Here is a 21,379-nt window from a genome sequence, read left to right as displayed (position 1 = left end):
TCACAAATAGTAGTTTTGATAACTGGTTGATCATAACTGTTAGCTGAATGTCAGTCCTGGGAGAATTTTAATTCCAGACATTGTTCTCTTTAATCTTCCTCCAAAAGTATAATAAGTAAACTACAGTAATTAAAATATTCAACTGGTATGGGCATTTTGTCTGCTGGTTAATGTGTTCCTCATCCTTTACAAAGGCAGCCATCATTCCCCAGAAAAAACACGCACACACATGGGCGTATCACCACCTGGTGGTGAGTGCAAACTGCTGCTCTAAAAATTCTGAAACATAGTTTAATCAGCTGACTGGTGATCACATTGTATTAAACGCTGAACAAGAGTGAGACATTGTTATTGCAACAGCAAGCTGTCAGCATCACCTGCAGGTGTAGTTTCTTGAAAAAAACTGATATCACCCATCTATGATAGATTAAATCCCCATCCAACCGAGTCTTGCCACCTTCTCTCCATAATCAAGCAAGAGGTACAGTAGCCCAAAGTCCCTCACTACAAGGTTCAGGAACAGCTACACTTCCTACAACCATCAGGCTCTTAAACAGACCTACACATCCTTAATACCCTACCTCAACGATGGAACACTGCCTCTGCACTATCATCGTCCTTGGGGTTTTCTTTGCACTATTCTCTTGCTTTGCCATCTTTTTCTTCACTGTTATTAAACTTAAATATAATTTATATTCCATATGTCGTTTGAATTATGTGCCTCTGATTCTGCTGTAAACAAACTTTTAAATTGACAGCATCTCATTATAATTGTGCAGATAACAAACTAGATCTAAATAAATTTAATTTTGCAGTGATAAAAAATCATTAACCAAGACACATCAATGCTCTTACCCCATTCTGTCATCCCATGATCAGACGTGTAGATAAAAGCAGTTTTCTTATCATTTTCATAGAAATCTTCAATGACAGATACAACTTCTTGGATACCTTTATCTACTGTTCGAATATTTTCCTTGTATTCACTGTATAATCAAACGATCAGATTCAGCAGTTAGGAACAGCAAATTGTATTGATTCAACAGCCTTAAAGTAGATAAATATCCCAGAGTCCTTCATAAGTGCCTTATCAATATAATTTAACAAGGAATCACATGAACTAACATTAGGGCAGATAGCAAAAGATTGGTCAAAGTTCCTCTTATTTAAAGCTTAAACCATCATTAGAGACTCCAAAAGAGATTCACTGGGTTAATTTCTGAGATGAGAGTTTCCTATCAATTTAAAATAGTTAGATCAGTATCCTTTGTTCAGAAGAACTACTGCTGATCTTATTGAAACATAAAATTCTAATAAGGCATGACAAGGTCGTTGTCAAAATGTGTCCACCAGGGGAGGGTCTTGAATGAGGGGACATGGTTACAAGGGGGAAATTGATCAAAACTGTGGTGAGTAGGAATTTCTTTTCATGAATGGTGGTCTACCTCCTGAATTTTCTACCCCAAGAGGATTGTGAAGACAAGATCACTGGGGGTACTTAAAGAGAAAACAGATATGTTTTTGAAAAGATCATGGAATTAAGAGTCATGTAAAATGGGCAAAAAAAAAGAGGAGCTGAGGCTTGGGTCAGTTCACTATGATTTTACTGAAAGCTGGGCAGGTTTGAGGGGCTTTGTGGCTGACTCATGTTTTTTTTTAAAAAAGGAAAGAGAGAAAAAGTGAGTGGAAGAGATAGAGTGGTTTCAGAATGGAATTCCAGAGCTAGGATTTTTGGCAGTCAAAGGCACGGTCATCGGTGGTGGAATGATTGAAATCAGAGTGACAAAAAGACCAAAAGTGCGGAGCATTGAGATCTTGAAGGGGTGCAGAAGATCTGCACTGATATTTTGATACAGATTGAAAAGATAGGGAAACTTGCCAATGTTAGTCAGAGAGCACACGGGTATTGGCTGAGCTGGACAAAGAAATCCAGATACTGGCGGCAGAGTTTTGGAGTTTATGGAAGGAAGAATAGGAACATCAACCAAAATTACATTGGAAATGTCAATCTTCATCAAATGAGCTGAGGCTAGGAGGAGCTGAACGATACTGGGAGGTGGAAGGAGAAACTAGCGGTGGTAGCTCAGTAATGTATCAGTAATGAAATGCTTCACCGTGCCAGTGATCGGGGTTCAATTCTCACCACTGCCTGTGAGACATTTGTACCTACACATATTTGTATGTGGCCGCATGGGTTTCCCCTGAGTGCTCCAGCTCCCCCCTCCCCACATTCCAAAGACACACAGGTTAGTAAATGTCAGTAAGTTGTGGGCATGTTACGTTGGTTCCAAAAGCACGGCCACACTTGCAGGCTGCCCCCATCACATCCTCGAACTGTACTGGTCATTGACACATATAATATTTTCAATGTTTCAATGTACTTGTGTCAAATAAAGCTTTAAGGTAGCACAAACATGTGATCCACCTCAAATCGGTCGAAGACAGTCAGGTTGAGTTTCAGATAGATAGCAGCTACACTTAGCTGATAGAGAGGAAAATTTGCAACAGTACCTGACAACAGCCGAATGGAAAAGAAATTGGCTTCTAAAGAAACAAACCTGCTAGCCAAAGGTCTTTTGTCAATGTATTCAAATGAATAAAAATCCAGTAAGTACAACAAAAGCTGGCATATCATATAAAAATTCTGAATAGCAATCTGGAATGCTATAAATTTCAGAACAGTAGTTTTATTGCACAACTTCAAATGCTCAAGTACAGGAACTAGATGATACATGCAGTTTGAAATGGACTTTTCAACTTTAGCAACACAAGCTTTGGTTCAGTCAGAATAAAACATCTACTCGATTTCCCAACCTTTTTAGTGTCATGGACCCTTATTATAAACCAAAAGGTCAGTGGACCCCAGGTTGGGAAACCCTGTTTTAGACAATTCAGTAGGAGCATGTAGCCTTGAATAATAATAGAGCAGACACTCAAACAGAGCCAAAAAGAACTAATGAGCACTTGATCCCTCTGTGGCTTTGATGAATATAATGAGGGGAAAGGCAATTTAACCTTCCAGTAAAATCACACCTACTAACACTTTTCCAGTAAATCAGATTCAAGAGATAAAGTGAAACCTATTAATCATAAACATTATATGGACTGGCATGTGGTGTCCTAATTTACAAAATTATGTGCACTATATAAAAAAAAATCAGTGGAATTTTGAGTTTAATCAGTATTCCCAGCAATGGAGAAACTCTGCTGTACCAAGTAGACAGAACTGTCAATGCTTTCAAATTACAGGACTAGGGCCCTATGCAAAGAGCTCCACATGTCCCACATTTCAGGTTACTTCAGGTTATTTCAGGTTTCAGGTCCATCATTAGGAGTAATTTCCCACATCACTTCAACCCACTAATAATACTTGAAATTTGTATCTCAAAAATTTCCTGAAATATTCTATTAAGTACATATTATAGCTTTTCCTCCTCTACCGATCAGAATGGCAGTACAGTCGGCCCTCCTTATCCGCGAGTTCCGCATGCGCGAATTCAACCAACCGCGAATCGCGAAAACCCGGAAGTGCTCTTCCAGCACTTGTTGTTCGAGCATGTACAGACTTTTTTTCTTGTCATTATTCCCTAAACAATACAGTATATCAACTATTTACATAGCATTTACAATGTATTAGGTATTATAAGTAATCTAGAGATGATTTAAAGTATACAGGAGGATGTGCGTAGCTTATCGTGGATTGGGAGCGAAAATAACCGTAAGTTCTCTAAGTAAGTCGGAACAGGTACATCCGGTATTATTTAGTGTCAGTTAATCAAACGTTTGTCTTAGCATATAAAATATATTTTATCTTTCTATGCATATAAAACACTTAAGAAACGTACGTATTTCAATAATTAAACCACTGCATTGCTCAGTAATAATTGTAGCTTTCATCGGGGCCGGGCCTTTCTCAATTTATCCTTTAAAATTGTTCCGAATGTTGACCGACTATAGCCTAACGCTTTTCCAATGACCGATAGTGTTTCACCTCTTTCCGATTGCTTTATTATTTCCACTTTATTTTCAACTGTGATCGTGATTATTTTCGTGAACAGAAACACTGCGGATTCAGAGCTCCACTGGGCCCTAAAGACCACCGCACTGAGACAGATTAAATAAGGTCCCGGGTTCTGCTGGGTCCTAAAGACCAACGAACTGAGACAGGTTAAATACGGAACTTGAGCATCCGCGTTTTTCGGTATCTGCGAGGGGACCCGGAACCAATCCCTTGCGGATAAGGAGGGCCGACTGTGTTCCAGGTGAATGTGTTGCCAATTTCCGAGTTGCACTTCACCCTCACTGATCTCAGACCTTACATGCACAGCGTGACACAGAAGGAGCTACAGTACATTACCACAAACCCTAGAAAGAACTTGGATTATTCCTAATTGGATTCCACTCCATCAATGGGAAAGCAGCAACTAAAAATTAAATGTGCTCAGAAAAATAAAATGCTTCTCCAAGACCATCTCTTCAGCAAATGCCAATGTTCACCGGTGTTATAGTTACTTTCAAATTCCAAAGTTGTATTTCATTTCGAATGAGGAAGTAGAAAGGAAAAGGATGAAAATCCTGCGTAGTAGTGAAACGTCCACAAATATGACGCTCAGAAGTGGTAACAATGATAGCACAAAAGGCAGCACTGAAGTAATCTGCAAGGATACTGCCAGAGCTGGAGCCAAGTGTGAGGAGAGATCAGCTAAGCTGGGGAAGCTTTCTTTGGAACCCAGAAACAACAAGGAGTAATGTGGAACTTGGTAAATGAAAACTCACTATATTTAAATAAAAAAACAGTAAGAGTCAGAAACTACAAAAATATTGTCTGAGATACAGGAATTGGGGTTAACGGCAGAGGATACACTTCATTCTGTATCATAAATTTTCACAACTCTATGAAGATCAGGTTTGCTCATTAGTTGGAATGATGGACTGGCATCAAAGCAGCTTTCTCACAACAGCCTCTTCATCACTGAATTACTCTCAAAAACACTGGGAAGGTGACTGCTTTTTCCATCATTTAACATCTACTGGAAATATGGAAATACATTTTTTCCACAATGACAGATAAAGGTAAAAACATCCCTTGATGCTTATTATAAGGAAACGCTTCAGCATTTTGCTCTGTAATTTATACCCATAAAGAACGGGCAAAATCATCACGGAAATACAAATGAAAAGCTCAACACCATGCATTGGCTGATCGGGAAAGTTAAATCACATGAAATCCAGGAGAGCTGTCTGATTGAAAAGGGTGACAGTGGAAGGTCGTTTCTTGGCGCTGAGCCTTCGAGTTCACTGCTAGGTCACAAAATATGTGGGAACGTGGACACTGAAGAATGCTATCAAGAATTACCAGGGGATAATCATCAGCTTTGTAAGTGGGCCAAAGGGTTTAATTTGAAAAAGTGTGAAGTGTTACATTTTGAGAAGTCAAAACCACGTAGAGCTTTCATAGCAAATGGTAGGGCCCTGAGGAGTAACACAGTGCATGACTCCCTGAAAATGGACTCACAGGTAGAAAAGATGGCAAAGAAGACTTTTGAGATGCTGGTCTTCATAAGTCAGGTCATTGAGTAGAAAGGTGAAGTTCAGTTGTACAGGACATTGGTGAGGCTGCAATTGGGAGTCTTGAGTCACCCTGCTATAGAAAATATGCTTTTAAACTAGAAAGAGAGCAGAAAAGATTTGAAAGGATGTTGCCAGGATTTGAGGAATAGAGATAAAGGGAAAGATCTGACATTTTAAGCCTTTATTCCTTGGACTGCAAAAGACTGAAAGATAATATTACAGTATAAAATCATGTGGGGCATAGATAGAGTCAATGCACTCAGTTGTTTTCCCAGGCTTAGGGAATCAAGGAGAGAAGATTTGATTTTAAGGAAAGGAGAAAACATTTAATAGGAACTTGAGGGGCAACCTTCTGATTTTACACTAAGAGTGGTTAAAGCAAGTGTAACGCCAACTTTTAAAAGACATTTGGACAGGTACACTGTTTGGATAGGTTTAGAAGGTTATTGGCCAAATGGGACTAGCATGGATGGAGCATCTTGGTCAGCAAGGACCAGTTGGGCTGAAGGGTTTGCTTCCATGTTAAATAACTCCATGATCATTCGATAAAGTAGTACTAGAGTTAACACCATAAGACATGAGCAGAATTAGGCCATTCAGCCCATCGAGTCTGCTCCACCATTCCATCATGGCTGTTCCCAGATCCCACTCAACCCCAGACTCCTGCCTTCTTGCCTTAACCTTTGGTGCCCTGACCGAGCAGGAAACTATCAATTTTCACTTTAAATATCCCCACAGTCTAGGCCTCCATAACTCACTTTCTTTAAAAACTATACAGTATTTCTGTTTTGACATGTTTTTTTAAAATCTATTCAATATACGATTACTGCAAGCGATTTATTTATTTATTATTCTTCTTATAGTTATTAATATTTTATTTATTATTATTATTTCTCTGCTGGATTAGGTATTGCATTGAACTGCTACAGCTAAGTTAATAAATTTCATGTCACATCGGTGATAATAAACCTGATTCTGATTCTGAACTGTCTGTGGCAGAGCATTCCACAGATTCATTACCCTCTCACTGAAAATAAGTCCTTACCTCTGTTCTAAATGGTCGACCCTCAGTTTTGAGGCTGTGTCCTCTAGTTCTGGACACCCCCACCACGGGAAACATCCTCTCCACATCCAACCTGTCTATTTCTTTCAACATTTGGTAGGGTTCAATGAGATCCTCCCACACTCTTCTAAATTCCAGTGAGTACAGGCTCAAAGCTGCCAAAGAATCCTCATATGTTAACCCCTTCATTCCTGGAATCATCCTCGTGAACCTCTTCTGGACCCTCTCCAATGACAACACATCCTTTCTGAGATATGGGGCCCAAAACTGTTGACAATATTCCAAGTGTGGCCTGACTAGTGTCTTATAAAACCTCAGCATTATCTCCTTGCTGTTATATTCTATTCCCCTTGAAAGGAAGGCAACAGTAACTCAAATAAACATGCATTATAGCAGTGGTGTGCAGAAGAGCATCTCTGGATGCAAAAGATGTCGAACATTGAAGTGGCTGGGCTGCATCTGTGGAAGAGCACACCAAGTTCCACTCCTGCAAGTAATAATATGCCACTGAGTTAACAGTCCATCACAGTGGTGACAAACATTTTTGAGAACACGTGCCCAAATTGGTGATAATCTTCTATAAATTCTCTCCTGTTTTGAGCAGAGATGATCATTGATTAATGAATTAGCAACAATAATTATGGACTTTAATGAAAAGGGATGAGTCCTGTTGCTTATTTATGTACATTCATTATTTTGTTAATAATAAAAGAATAACAGGGATAAATTGAAATAAATGAAACATTTTTTTAAATGTTCAAAAATTAATATTAACCTTTAAAAACAATTAATTACATCATTTCTAAATAGAGTTGTTATTGTAACCATTTACTATCCAAATACTTAAGTGTACACTAGGTCTGGGAGTAATTCAAAACTTATCATCCATTGCCAAGTGTTCTCGCAACCAGCAAGCTAGTGGCAAGGAAGTATGAGCCTTTTCCTGTGAAAACAACGCACTACCCTCAGGGTGTAAAATCTCATATGCTGATTCATTTGGCAGTGAAGATGTTCATTCTGTATGCTTTTACTATTGGTGGAGCTTAAGTATTTGAAGGGTGGCACTGCATGCCATGTTTCAACAAAATTTTTTGCACATACCATCATGAGAACATGAGCTAGGGCTTTACCAGCCATAGAAACAGGCAGACAGCACCTAGTGCTTATCATCTTATCAAAGGTGCTGAGCCAAGTTGATAGGCTGTGACAAAATCCAAGATCTGTCCACTCAATAACGATAACATTCAACTAATAGCTTTACAACATTGGAAAGTCAAGACCAATAGGTTTTCCCCAAAATTTTTCTGTGCCACGTGACATATCGGATGACAACCTTGACGCTTATGTAACACTTCTGTCTGTTTTTTTTTTACGAAGCCAAGTTGCTAGCTTGATGCTCAACCCAGCAGGGATGGAAAGCGCGGAAGCAGCCAGCTGGATTCGAAACCAGGACCACTCACCTTGAAGTCTGGTGCAGATACCACTACATCACAGTCAGCTATATATTCACGATTGCTGCTCTGCATTTTATTGCAGGTAGATTGTATTGTACTTAAGATGAAAACTAGATTTTTGTTTGAGGAGACATAATAAATGGGGTATATATCATGGATCTGTTGCACAGTGGAAATTTCTTCCTATTTGCAGATAGAACAGCCATAAAAACAAAGTGATAGTGCATGTCTGCACTGAGTTGCTACCAGATGATTGGCTGATTAGGTAACTGCATTAACCAGGTGTACAGGAGTACCTAATAAAATGGCCACTGAGAGTATTTTGTGTAATGATATATTTTGTAAATATATATATATATATATATATATATATAGTAAAACACCCATACTCTGCTCTGAACATTAAATCATTAACCATATTACCATGGCAAGTAATACTTATCCTTGCAATAGCTTCCAGCAATTGTTAAGTTATTAATTTTCAGCTAAGTTTTACACTCCCTGTTTGGTACTTTTCGTACAACTTTTCAGGTATAACAAAATATTTGCAGACTTTCAAGCAAGGAACAATACATGAATCTAACAAGATTAGGAAGCTGAAAAAATAAAAGGCCAGAAATGGAAGCAAGCAATTTCATTTGAAAAAGATTAAGATAATTACCTTGATTTTGGCCTATGAGCATGTCCATTCGTGTCCAGGCCAAGTAAGTGCAAGAAATAAACAACCTGATCTGCTTTCATTTTTTTTGAAAGTGTTTCATTACTCTTGGCATATTGAAAGAAGTTCTGTTGCAGAAAAAATAGAAAAATTTGTGACAAATGTTAGCGTGCACAATTCATCAAGTAATATTTCCTTTATTGTGGTCCCAAAGCATGCCTAAACCTAGCCCCAGCTTCAGAGAAATGCCCAACACCAAGGCCAATTTATATCATTTTTACAACTTGTGGGACCAAAATCCCAAAATCACTATTAAAAAAATATGCTGTCACTTCAACCTGAAAATTAGATGCAGAAGAGATCAGAAATAGTAACTTATTAAGAGGATAATGAATATTTCCTGGGAAATCCTCAGGAGCTCCACACTTGTTGATGTGTCTGGCCAGAACATTGTACATACCTTCACTTCATTAAATACCCAAGTGTCTAGTCTTGATGCATCTTCAGCAGCAAAATCCTCTTTTTCAGCTGGGTACATGTGAGTATAAATATGGTCACCACTGGCACCTATATCACAAGAAAATGAAGTCTTCATTTTAGTGAAATAAAAATAACTTACCACCTGGACATTGGACACACAGAATACATCATGAATCATAAATTTTATGAGAGTCAAAGGCTGATTCTTCAATATTCTGGCAGATTTTTTCTTTGAGGTTGTAAGTATAAGTGAATTTTATTTGCAACATCATGGTGAATGTTAACAGGATGTTTGCTTAGGCATCAGTAAAGCAACAAGGAGCCACTAAAATAAGTTTCACTCATTTCCACTGATTACATACACTATTTTATTTCTACACATTTGCAGATTTTATGGAATTGTGAATTATTAGAAAATCTATCTCCTTATGTAATTTGAGATGGTGGTGGGGGGAATAGGGGAAATTAAGACAGCACACTCTGAAACTGGCTCTTAATTTCTATATTAAAATATAGTCCAGAACTCTAGAAATGCACGTGTATTAAACCTGTGTGAACATTACATGGTGCAGGCAATGCATTGACACACGATTCACTCCTTCTCTGAACCTTATTTTCAACTGACAAAGCAAGAAAGATGTACAGTTTGGAACTGATAATAGGGAGCACAAACTCTTATTACCAAGAGAGCAATATTCATACCATATTTCCAGAGATATCAGTTTTCTGCAGGAATTAATTCATCCAAAGGTATAGTGGTCATTTACTACAATGGAACAAGGTTTAAAGTTTGAAAGACTTCAGTTACATAGGGTAGGTGGATAAAAACGAATTATTCTCCTTAAAATAAATGAAGCTTTAAACAAAAATTAAATTGAGCTGTTCAAAATTATGGAAAAGTTTTGACTGAATAACAAGCAATAATGTTTTCCAGTAACAGAATTGTTGGTACTAGCAGACATGTAAGAAAGGGAACTGGCTAAACAAACAACTGTGGTATGATTTCCAGCATCTGCAGATTTTCTCTTGTTTGTGAAAATTCACACATCATGTTTTTGAGATCTGAAAGGCACTACTACAGAGGGGAGGTGCAACTTGTTTCAATAACTTTCAAGAAGGACTTGTATAAATGGAGGAAATAGAGGAAGATGTACTAGGGTTAGGGTTAGGGGCTGAATAATCAGACCAATCTGATAATACTTTCAATGAGCCAGCATGGAGTGTTGGGCTGTAATATTCTACTTCACAATATAAGAAGAAAGTTTGCTAAAATGATACTATACTGATAACCAGCTTTCTCAACAGAGACATAAACTGAAGCATAAACAGCTTCTTCTCATTGTCCCACCGTTCAATATGATCATGGCAGAAGCTATGCTTTAGCCATTTTCCAGTTGCTTGTCAATCCCCACAGCTCTCCAATTTCTTTATTTCTTGTCCAGTCCTTATCCTGAGACTATGTCCCCATTTCTTAAACTCCAGTGAAAGGAAACAGCTTTTGAACATCCACCCTATCAAATTCAATCAGAATGCTGGATACTGCTTTTCCTACCACAACTCCATTCTTCTCCCAACAACTATCTGAAAACATGACTGCTCTCAGACTTTGTGTATTCAATCCCAAGATCAGCTTCCAACCACTTTTTGATCCTATACTTGGGACCATCTCCATCTACTCACCTCTTTAAAGTCACCTACCTTTGTCTTAGTTTATCTGTGGTGAAACCTTCATCTACATTTTCATTACTTCCAGACAACTAGTCAAGATTCCTTCCATTTCCCATCCTCTATAAAGAAAAACTCCACCGTCATATCACACTACACACCTATTCATCCATCACACTGTGCCAATTCCCAAACAACACCTTGATTTTTAACATTTGGTTTTCTTTTCTCTCCACAGATCAACCCATCCATTTCTCTGAAAGCCGCTTCTGCTCTACAAACAGTCTGGAACTCTTCCAATTCTGAACTTGTGAATGTTCTTGAATGTAATCACGCCACATTTGGCAAAGGAGCCTTCAGTGGTCAGGGCACGAAACTTTGGAATAAAAGATGAAAATACTGGAAACACTCAGCAGGTCATGCTGAGAAACCAATATGAAATGTTTACTTGGTTTTGCTTTCCACAGATGCTCCCTGATCTGCAAAGTGTTGTCATTATTTTCTGCTATTATTTCAGAACACTAACATCTGAAGTATTTTTTTAAAAATGGACTGAACTCTTGAATTAGACCCCAAAACCTCCCACCTCTCCTCCTTCCCTGTAACTTACCTGTTTAAAAGGATTTTTTTTTTTACAGCTTGCATTGAGATTTACCTACCTTTTGCAAACATTGGTAAAATGTCAGGGCTTCCCCAGCACCAGGTGTGTCTGCTCTCATTAAAAACAGAATCAAATTCAACTGGGTTCTCTTTCCAACCTGTAGGAATTTTAAAAAAGTGTTTGCAAAAAACCATATTTGATTAGAAGCTAAATATAGCAAATAACTTCTATTAATCCAGCGGGTCTAAGCAGTAAATCTTCTAAATGCTCAGCTGACGATCTTTGATCCAAGACGCTTGCTTTTTCCTTCTCATTCAGAGATTTTCCAACATGTACTGATTTTGCTTCCAAAATTCATGGTTTAGGTATCAACTCTTTCTGAATTGCAGCCATAATGAAAAGCTAGAACTCTTACATATTATTTATTTTTGGTTATGCTTAACTATCTGTTTCAAAAATGTTTGTTTATGTACTTATTTATTGAGATACAACATGGAGTAGGCCCTTCTGGACCTTCGAGCTAAGCCAGTACTTACGAGCCAGTACGTCTTTGGACTGTGGGAGGAAGCTGAAGCACCTAGAGGAAACCCACGTGGTCACTCAGAAAACGTACAAACTCCTTCCAGGCAGCATCGGGAATTGAACTCCAGTTGCCTGTACTGCGAAGCATTGTGCTAACCACTACGCTATCCTGCCGAACTTGTGCTTTAATAAAGTATAATAAACAATGTCACCCGCATCAGCACTAAACTTACTGACAAAATAATACTAACCTATATTTGTGGGTAAAAATAAATAAAAACTGTACCCAGGTTGAAATAAAATGTTTTAAAATAATGATTACTTTTCTGCAAAACAAATTAAAGGTCATTGAAATAAACTGCATGGAATTTTGTTAAAACAAAAAGCAAAATGTGTGGTTCTGTCACAAATTTGGGCAATGAATATTAAACTGCACAGTGAAATGCTAAGTAAACTTTAATTTGCCATCTAACAAAACAAGTGGACAGAAATCTCTCCCTGGTGTTAAGCAGTTACAGGAGGTAATCATTCATAGGAGAAAATATTGTTTTTTTAAATTTTTTATACATACTCATTTCTTTCTTGTAGCACACAATTTAATTCAGTAAAATATAAGAACTAATTAAGTACTGCATACCTTTAGCAACAGCACTGACATCTTCATAAAACCCTGCAATCAAAGCCACATGACCAGGCCTGGATTCAGTGGGAACACGTGTGTGAGACACACCCCAACTTCCTCTCTCCTTGATCACATCCCTGAAAGCAGAATACAATACGCTTTTAATATTGTAGTAATGCTTTTAATGTTGACAATGAAAATAAAAATCTAACAGAACTTTATTGCTCCTGAACTTGAGTAGATTACATACCAATTTGTTACTGAATTGTCCTTGTGACATAGAAGGAACCATTCAGGAACCATCAAATCTATACCAGCTCTCAGAGCCATCCCATCGATCATATGCACCCGCTTATTTTCCTGAAAGCTATTCTCCCTCAAGTGCTCATTAACTACACCCCAATTCTCCTATCCCCAGCTTAAACTCAGGGTAATTTTCAACCAACTTTGGGACATGGTGGTGGGGAGCTAGTGGAACAGCTGGAGGTGGGGAGGTTTGGGGGAAACACAGGGTTGAACATTAACAGTCCATGCAGACAGCAACTGGATGTCAGAGTGGAGCACGGGCTGGTGAAGCTGAGAGGCAGCAGCACTACCTGCTGCACCACCATACTACCACGGTACAAGCTTTCCCTCCTCCTCCTCTAATTATAAAGGCTTCGGAACTAGAGTCAAAACACATAATTTCTGAACCTGGTCATGAAGAAAAATTAATTAATTCAAACTAATTATAACGAACTTCTGGGAACTGACAGGCAAGTGATGAGCACTGCTTTTAGCAGAATTTAAGCAGACCTATTTTTTTTTAATGGATTAGTAAAGCAAACACTTGTGCCAAGGGAGAAAAAGTGTCTTGGACATGTTTTGTATGGCTGGTCTCCACTGCAGAATGAGCAGATCATCAAGGCTGTCCTTTTTGAATTGTACTGAGAGAGCACCACATTCTCAGAGGTGTAGACATACCCAGAAGGTACTAATCAAATCTCCATCTGCTTGCTGTGCTGAACTGAAAAAAAATGGAACGACGGGCTTCAGGCAAAATTAATCCTTCAGTCATCATCTGTCATTTATCATACCTGCTATTTGTTGAGTCTTAATGTGATTTTACGGAGAGAATATCAAAGACCCAATATGTTCATAATCTGATGATATTTTTCAAGACATAAAAATATAAGCAAATAGGTACCTTCATCAGCCAAAAAAGATTAGGTGCTTTTCTCCATCATGCTTAACTACTGCAATATTCCACCCCAAACCACCCATCTTTGTATCATCAGTGGGGACGGGAGAGGTTCCCAAGGATTGGAGGGTTGCGAATGTCATTCCTTTATTCAAGAAAGGGAGTAGAGATAGCCCAGGGAACTATAGACCAGTGAGTCTTACCTCAGTGGTTGGTAAGTTGATGGAGAAGATCCTGAGAAGCAGGATTTATGAACACTTGGAGAGGTATAATACGATTAGGAGTAGTCAGCATGGCTTTGACAAGGGCAGGTCGTGCCTTACGAGCCTGATTGAATTTTTTGAGGATGTGACTAAACATTGATGAAGGTAGAGCAGTAGACGTAGTGTATATGGATTTCAGCAAGGCATTTGATTGGTACCCCCATGCAAGGCTTATTGAGAAAGTAAGGAGGCATGGGATCCAAGGGGACATTGCTTTGTGGATCCAGAACTGGCTTGCCCACAGAAGGCAGAGTGATTGTAGATGGGTCATATTCTGCACGGAGGTCAGTCACCAGTGGAGAGTCTCAGGGATTTGTTCTGGGACCCCTACTCTTTGTGATTTTTATAAATGACTTGGATGAGGAAGTGGAGGGATGGGTTAATAAGTTTGCTGATGACACAAAGGTTGGAGGTGCTGTGAATAGTGTGGAGGGCTGTCAGAGGTTACAGTGAAACATTGATAGGATGCAAAACTGGGCTGAGAAGTGGCAGATGGAGTTCAACCCAGTAAAGTGTGAAGTGGTTCATTTTGATAGGTCAAATATGATGGCAGAGTACAGTATTAATCGTAAGACTCTTGACGGTGTGCAGGATCAGAGGGATCTTGGGGTCCGAGTCCATAGAATGCTCAAAGCAGCTGCGCAGGTTGACTCTGTGGTTAAGAGGGCATATGGTGCATTGACCTTCATCAATCGTGGAATTGAATTTAGGAGGCGAGAGGTAATGTTGTAACTATATAGGACCCTGGTCAGACCCCACTTGGAGTACTATGCTCAGTTCAGGTCACCTCACTACAGGAACGATGTGGAAGCCATAGAAAGGGTGTAGAGGAGATTTACAAGGATGTTGCCTGGATTGGGGAGCATGTCTTATGAGAATAGGTTGAGTGAACTCGACCTTTTCTCCTTGGAGTGAAGGAGGATGAGAGGTGACCTGATAGAGGTGCACAAGATGATAAGAGGCATTGATCGTGGGGATAGTCAGAGGCTTTTTCCCAGGGCTGAAATGGTTGCCACAAGAGGACACAGGTTTAAGGTGCTGGGGAGTAGGTACAGAGGAGATGTCAGGAGTAAGTTTTTTACTCAGAGAGTGGTAAGTGCGTGGAATGGGCTGTCGGCAACGGTGGTGGAGGCGGATACAATACGGTCTTTTAACAGGCTTTTAGATAGGTACATGGAGCTTAGTAAAATAGAGGGCTATAGGTAAGCCTAGTAATTTCTAACGTAGGGACGTGTTCAGCACAACTTTGTGGGCCGAAGGGCCTGTATTGTGCGTATTATAACACACAAAAAATTGTACTTCTCTTCAAAACTGAGTACACCATTTAAACAATCACAGTCTAGGTTTTAAAAAAGCATCTGAACCTCTGGGGTAATGCTTTCTATAGAAGCTATTTGGAGTCAGGTGTTTCAATCAATGAGATGAGATTGGAGGTGTGAGTTGCAGAAGTGCCCTGCCCTGTAAAAAAGACAAACAAAGCCAGGTTACTGACAGAGCCCGCACTTCTCAAGAAAGAAATGTTTATGTGCACTGTGCCTTGATCAAAATAACTTTCAGAGGACCTTAGGAGAATTGTAGAGATGCATGAAGCTGAAAAAGGCTATAAAAGCATTTCAAAAGATCTGAGTGTTCATCAGTCCATAGTAAGAGAAATTGTCTGCAAATGGAGGAAATTCAGTATAGTTGCTACTTTCCCTAGGAGCGGATGTCCTGAAAAGATCACAATGTGCAATGCTGGATGTGAAAGAGAAGCCAAGGGTAACAGCATAAGACCTGCAGAAATCTTTAGGACTTGCTAGTTCATGTGTCCACTGTAAGAAAAACACTGAACAAGAATAGTGTTCATGGAAGGACACAATTGCTCTCCAAATAAAGCATTGCTGCAAGTTTGCAAAAGACCACCTGGATGTTCCACAGCTCTTCTGGGACAATGTTCTGTGGACAGATGAGACAAAAGTTGAATGTTTTGGCAGAATTGCACACTGTTTGGACGAAAACAGGCACTGCACACCAATACCAAAATCTCATTCCAACTGTGAAGAATGGTACAAGAAGCATCATGGTTTTGGGCTAGCTTTGCTGCCTCAGGGCCTGGACAGCTTGCATTTGTTGAGGGAACAATAAATTAAAAATTGTATCAAGATAATTTACAGGAAAATGTGAGGGTAGCCATCCATCACCTGAAGATTATTAGAAGCTGGATGATCAGCAAGGTAATGATCCGAAACACAAGAGTAAATCGACAATAGAAAGGTTTAAAAAGAAGAAAGTTTGTGTTTTGGAATGGCCAAGTCAGGGTCCAGACCTTAACCCATTGAAATGCTGTGGCATGACTGAAGAGGACTGTCTCAGAGAATCCCAGAAATATTGATGAACTGTTTTGTATGGAGCAATGATCTAAAATTCCTCCTCCCCATTGTGCAAGTCTGATCAGCAGCTACAGGAAAAGTTTGGTGGAGCTTGTTGCTGCTAAAGGAGGTTTTACTAGTTATTAAACACAAGGTTTCACATACTTCTCCAAGCCTGGACTGTAAATGATTCAATAATGTGTTCAATAAAGACATGTAAAGTACCATTGTTCCTGTGTTATTAGTTTAGGCAGATTCTGTTTGTCTATTATTGTGACTTAGACGATGATCAGACCATATTTTTTGAGTAATTAATGCAGAAAACCAGGTAATAGCAAGGTTCACAAACTTTTTCTTGCAACTGTATATAATTATCTACCTATCTATTTATTGAGATACAGCGTAGGATGGATCCTTCTGGCCCTTTGCGCCATGCCGCCTAGAACCACCACCCCCCCCCCCCCCACCACGATTTAATCCTAGCCTTATCAAGCGACGGTTTACAATGATCAATTAACATACAAACCAGTATGTCTTTGGACCATGGGAGGACACCGGAGCACTTGGAGGAATCCCACGTGATCACAGGGAGAACGTAGAAACTCCTTACGGGCAGTGGCAGGAATTGAACACGTGTCGCCTGTACTGTAGAGCATTGGACTAACCACTACATGACCATGCTGCCCATTTAACTTAAGATAGACAGATAGTGATAGACAATTTTTATAGATTTTTACAGTTTATTAATTTTCCCCACTTTTAACAACGTTTGAATTTTATGTCCCGGTGTTGTCCAAGTATTTGTACCTCATTTTTTTAAAAAAATTATCTATCTATTTATTTGGATCCAGCACAGAATAGGCCCTTTTGATCAGCCAGCAAACTGAATTTTCATTATTTCATTTTGAAGCTTTGCCAGTAACTACTTTGGTTTTCAAATATGAAACACTGGAGATGATATAAATGAGCACCACAAGGACCACCACTAGGGAGAAAATAGCAATTTTCTGGCATATACTGTACCAAGGCAATGATGCTCACAATGAACAGCAAATCAAAAATAGCCTATAAAATGCTAGCAAGTCTAGTGCAGATCTTCCCTTTTCAAATGTCAGTTCAAAGGGATTCCTCATTTCAGGCAACTACAAAGTCATCAAGCTCACAGAGCTCCTCATCATGTTACAGAAGTCAGATCCACAGCAAACCAGGAAGGCAAAAGGATGCCAAATGGAAACTTTATAAGGGATGGATTATACACAAATAATATGCTCTCAAATATATATATTCTATTCATCTAAGCTACTCAATCATTGGTAAGCTCTACATTATAGGCAAGTTTCTCTTGCATTCTCTATGCATAATTCAATTAATGTCATATATTATGGTGGCAATTTTCATTCTACAAAACATGTAAAAACCATATTCTCTACAGTCTAACTTAAGATCCGTGTTTTCTTTGATCTTCACGACTCATACCGGAGGAATGGTGAACGCGTCTGGTCATTCACATCCAGTTCAAAAAATGTATCCGCCCGCAATCCATCAGCAACAAAGAGGACAAGGCGCTTTGCTGGTGGAGAATGTGGCACTTGATGGGGGGTAGTTCCGTGGACCAGTGGTGAGGTAAAATAGATGTCAAAAATGGAGGCAAAGAAAACAAGATGCACAAGAAAGCCGATCAGGAAAAAAGCCAGCATCTCTTCAGGTGTAAAACCACACACTTCATTCACAGTGAAACTGAAAAACAAAAGGGAAGTATTTCACAAGAAAGTTTGAACACAGTAACACTATATATGGATTTATCTGGATTTTTTTATAACGCATGCTTAAGCATTAAGAGATATAAAATAGAAATAATCACTTCATTGTTCTTTTTAAGATAAAAGTACGTTACATAAGTAGAATGATATTTATTCTATACTCCTGCCAAATGAGAGCAAACGGATCAGCTTAGATCAGCATCTCGGCCAGCACTGACCATTTGGGCTGAAGGGTATGTTTACATACTGTATGATGCTATAACTCTACGACTTTGAATGTAATGGCTTTCAAAGCTGCAGAAAGATGTAAACTCCACCAGCTCCATCCTGATGCCTCCCCAACACTGAAGACACCTTTAAAAGGCAATGCCTGAAGAAGGTGGCATTCATCATTAAGGAGCCCCAACACCCAGGATATCCCCTCTTCTTATTACTACCATTCAGGAGCAGGTTGAGGAGCTTCAAAAACACTCACTCAACGTTTCAGGAACAGCTTCTTCCAATCCGCATCAGATTTCTGAATGAACAACTAACTCACAAAATAACAAATTTCACCCACAACATATGCCAATGATATTAAAACTGATACTGATTCCAACTGTGGTTTCATAACTTGTGTGTAATTTTAAAGTCATAACAACCACAGAAAGTAAACGAGAAAGAAGAAACAATTTAGTTCATCAAGTTAAGCCTAAACCACCACCAAATTCTTACTATGTATCTTTGCAGCTCTTAGACACCAAATTGTAAATCAAGCCAAGTCAACTCATCAACCAAGTTCAGCTGGTTATTCAGTAATAACTGAGTGACCTTATCCTTTTGTAGCCCAAGGTTACAGGATCAACTGCAATTCCACTGCTGCCGTTTCAGTTAATTTCAACTATCATTCCATACAGAGATCTGATAGGCATGAAATAATGGCAAACAACCTAGAAATATTTACTTTCAAGATATGCTTCATTTCTTCCAATAAATGGAATGACTTGCCCACTGCCAAGTACTGTAACACGAAGAAGGTTCCAATCTCCTCTTTAGATTTCAGTGCCAACCGATGACATCTGACATGAAGGAGCCTTCCCAAAGTCAGTGTATCCTAATCGGCGTTATAATTAAAAGCAGCAGAACTACTTCTTAGAGTACACAATTCTGCAGTGGCAACAAAAAGACATGAGGGAAGAGGGTGGAGAGCGAAACCAAACAAATTTTCAAAGATAGTAATGATGGCCAAACTAAGCCCACATTAAATGACAAGCACAGAGGATAACTAAATGAGGGAAGCAAAGTCTACATGGAAACAGATTTTAAGAGAGAAACGAGGACAATAAGCACAATGAAGAGAGCAAGGAATTGAGCAAAAGAAGCAAAAGGGAGCAGTTGGCATTATTTTGCATATCACAGTACTGAGGAGACATTGGATTGCGTACAATTAGGCACTTGGCCAGGGCTAATTTAAAAAAAAACATTTTGTGTGTGTGTTATGTACCCCGTAACTGGGTGTCTGACCAGCAGAGAAAGAAGAATCCGTTGGAGTCTGGTGGTACCAAACTAAAGGTGTCTATTAGTAAACTACACAATACAGTATCAAAAATGCAAATATACATATAAAACAAGTTAGCAGTAATAAACCTCAAAGTGTAGGAATAATAATAATCAATAATAAACAAGCTCTATCGATGTCTAGGGCTAAATAAATTATCATAAGAAAGTATAGAGTTCAGTTCGTAAATGCTGAAGTAGTTATGGTTATTGTGTTGAAATCGTTGGGGAGAGAGAGAAAGAGAGAGAGCGAGATGTACCAGCAACAGTTGCGGCAGGCAAACCTTTTCGTGGCTTTCTTAATCCATCGTGTCATTGTGGCCATTCCCTTATGAGCCCTCTGGTCTTCAGCTAGACCGTTCTTCTGTGGTGGACTCGTCACTCTGGCATGAGTGGACACACACACAAGTCCCCACCAGCCCTGCTGTAACACTGTGAGCTTTACTGACCAATCTCCTGGTTTGGTCTCCGAAGCCCCCACCTTTCTGTGGGTTCACAACACTCAGTCAGTGACCACTGGCGTGTCTGAAGGGTGTCTCTCCAGACCTGTTTTTTATCCCCACTCACGGGGTCTCAGCTATCCATCAACTCTGAATGACCATGTCCATCAAATCAGGCCACTCCTGCTATCTTCTGAGGAATGTTAACGAGCAAAGTAAAGTCCTTGTAGTGGAAGGTAAATGATCCAGGAAGAGTCATAATACAGTAAATCAACAGTCTCTCTCCCCCTCTTATCCGTAGTAAATGTTCTTGCCTGGTGTGTGTGTGTGTGTGTCTGTCTCTCTCTCTCTCTCTCTCTCTCGAGCAGCATAGCAGCAGCAATAGGTCGTAGTTCTCAGGAGGGGGGTTGGGAATGATTAACTCTGCACCCCATTGTCCATCAGGTCTGTTCGTCACTCATAACATGTATTGCTCCGATCAAAAGATGTTACTTTAAGCGGAGAGGCCACGTGGGAGCAACCATTGTGTAAGTGGGCCAGTGTTTGGAGTGGGGAGTTAAGTCATTGGTTTATCGAAACTTCGGTGAGGAGAAGTGCAGGACATAATGAAAAACAAATATACCTTTCTTTCTTATTGCACATTTAGAGCAGTGGAGATGCCAAACAGATACTGGAATGGCCCTTGTGCAGAACGTGGGAAGGCAGGAAGACCTTCAGCATCTCTGAAGATGGCATCTGTAAGAAGTACATCCAGCCGCAGCTTCTAACAGACTGGAGCTGGAACTGGATGAACTCCGGATCACTCAGGAGGATGAGGGATTGATAAACAAGACATACAGGGAGGTAGTTAAACTCAAAGTGCAGGACACAGGTAACTGGGTGACCGTCAGGAGCGGGGAAGGGGAGTGGGTGCCAGTGTAGAGCATTCCTGTGGACGTTCCCCTCCACAAAAGGAACACTATTTTGGATAGCATTGGGCGGGATGACCTAGCAGAGGAAAGCCGCAACGGTCAGGTCTCTAGCACTGAGTCTGGCTCTGTGGCTCAGAAGGGAAGTGGGAAGAAGAGGCAAGCTGTAGTGATAAGGGATTCAATGGTTAGTAGACCAGAAAGGAGATTCTGTGGATGAGATTGAGATTCCTCGATGATATCTTTCTTCCTGGTTGCCAGAATGAGGGACATCTCAGATCAAGTCCACTGCATTCTACATAGGGAGG

At 39.6% G+C, this 21,379-nt stretch overlaps 1 protein-coding gene across 4 annotated transcripts in view; it reads right to left on the bottom strand.

The window, feature by feature from the left end:
• The window catches only part of pign (phosphatidylinositol glycan anchor biosynthesis, class N), a 129,087-nt gene that overhangs the window by 91,877 nt on the left and 15,831 nt on the right, over nt 1–21,379 (bottom strand). For all 4 annotated transcript variants that reach the window (XM_059945227.1, XM_059945230.1, XM_059945229.1 and 1 more), the window contains 6 exons: nt 17,904–18,164; nt 12,652–12,773; nt 11,551–11,649; nt 9,207–9,313; nt 8,750–8,874; nt 856–986 (listed from right to left, as the gene is read on the bottom strand). In XM_059945227.1, the coding sequence (XP_059801210.1) occupies nt 856–986; nt 8,750–8,874; nt 9,207–9,313; nt 11,551–11,649; nt 12,652–12,773; nt 17,904–18,124 (805 nt within the window). In that variant the 5' untranslated portion in view covers nt 18,125–18,164. The remainder of the gene's footprint in view (nt 1–855; nt 987–8,749; nt 8,875–9,206; nt 9,314–11,550; nt 11,650–12,651; nt 12,774–17,903; nt 18,165–21,379) is intronic.

This window comes from Hypanus sabinus, chromosome 20 (assembly GCF_030144855.1).
Source record: "Hypanus sabinus isolate sHypSab1 chromosome 20, sHypSab1.hap1, whole genome shotgun sequence".
NCBI classification, from domain to species: Eukaryota; Metazoa; Chordata; class Chondrichthyes; order Myliobatiformes; family Dasyatidae; genus Hypanus; species Hypanus sabinus.
Note: the sequence above shows the minus strand (reverse complement) of the source record. Positions and strands in the feature narration are given on the sequence as shown.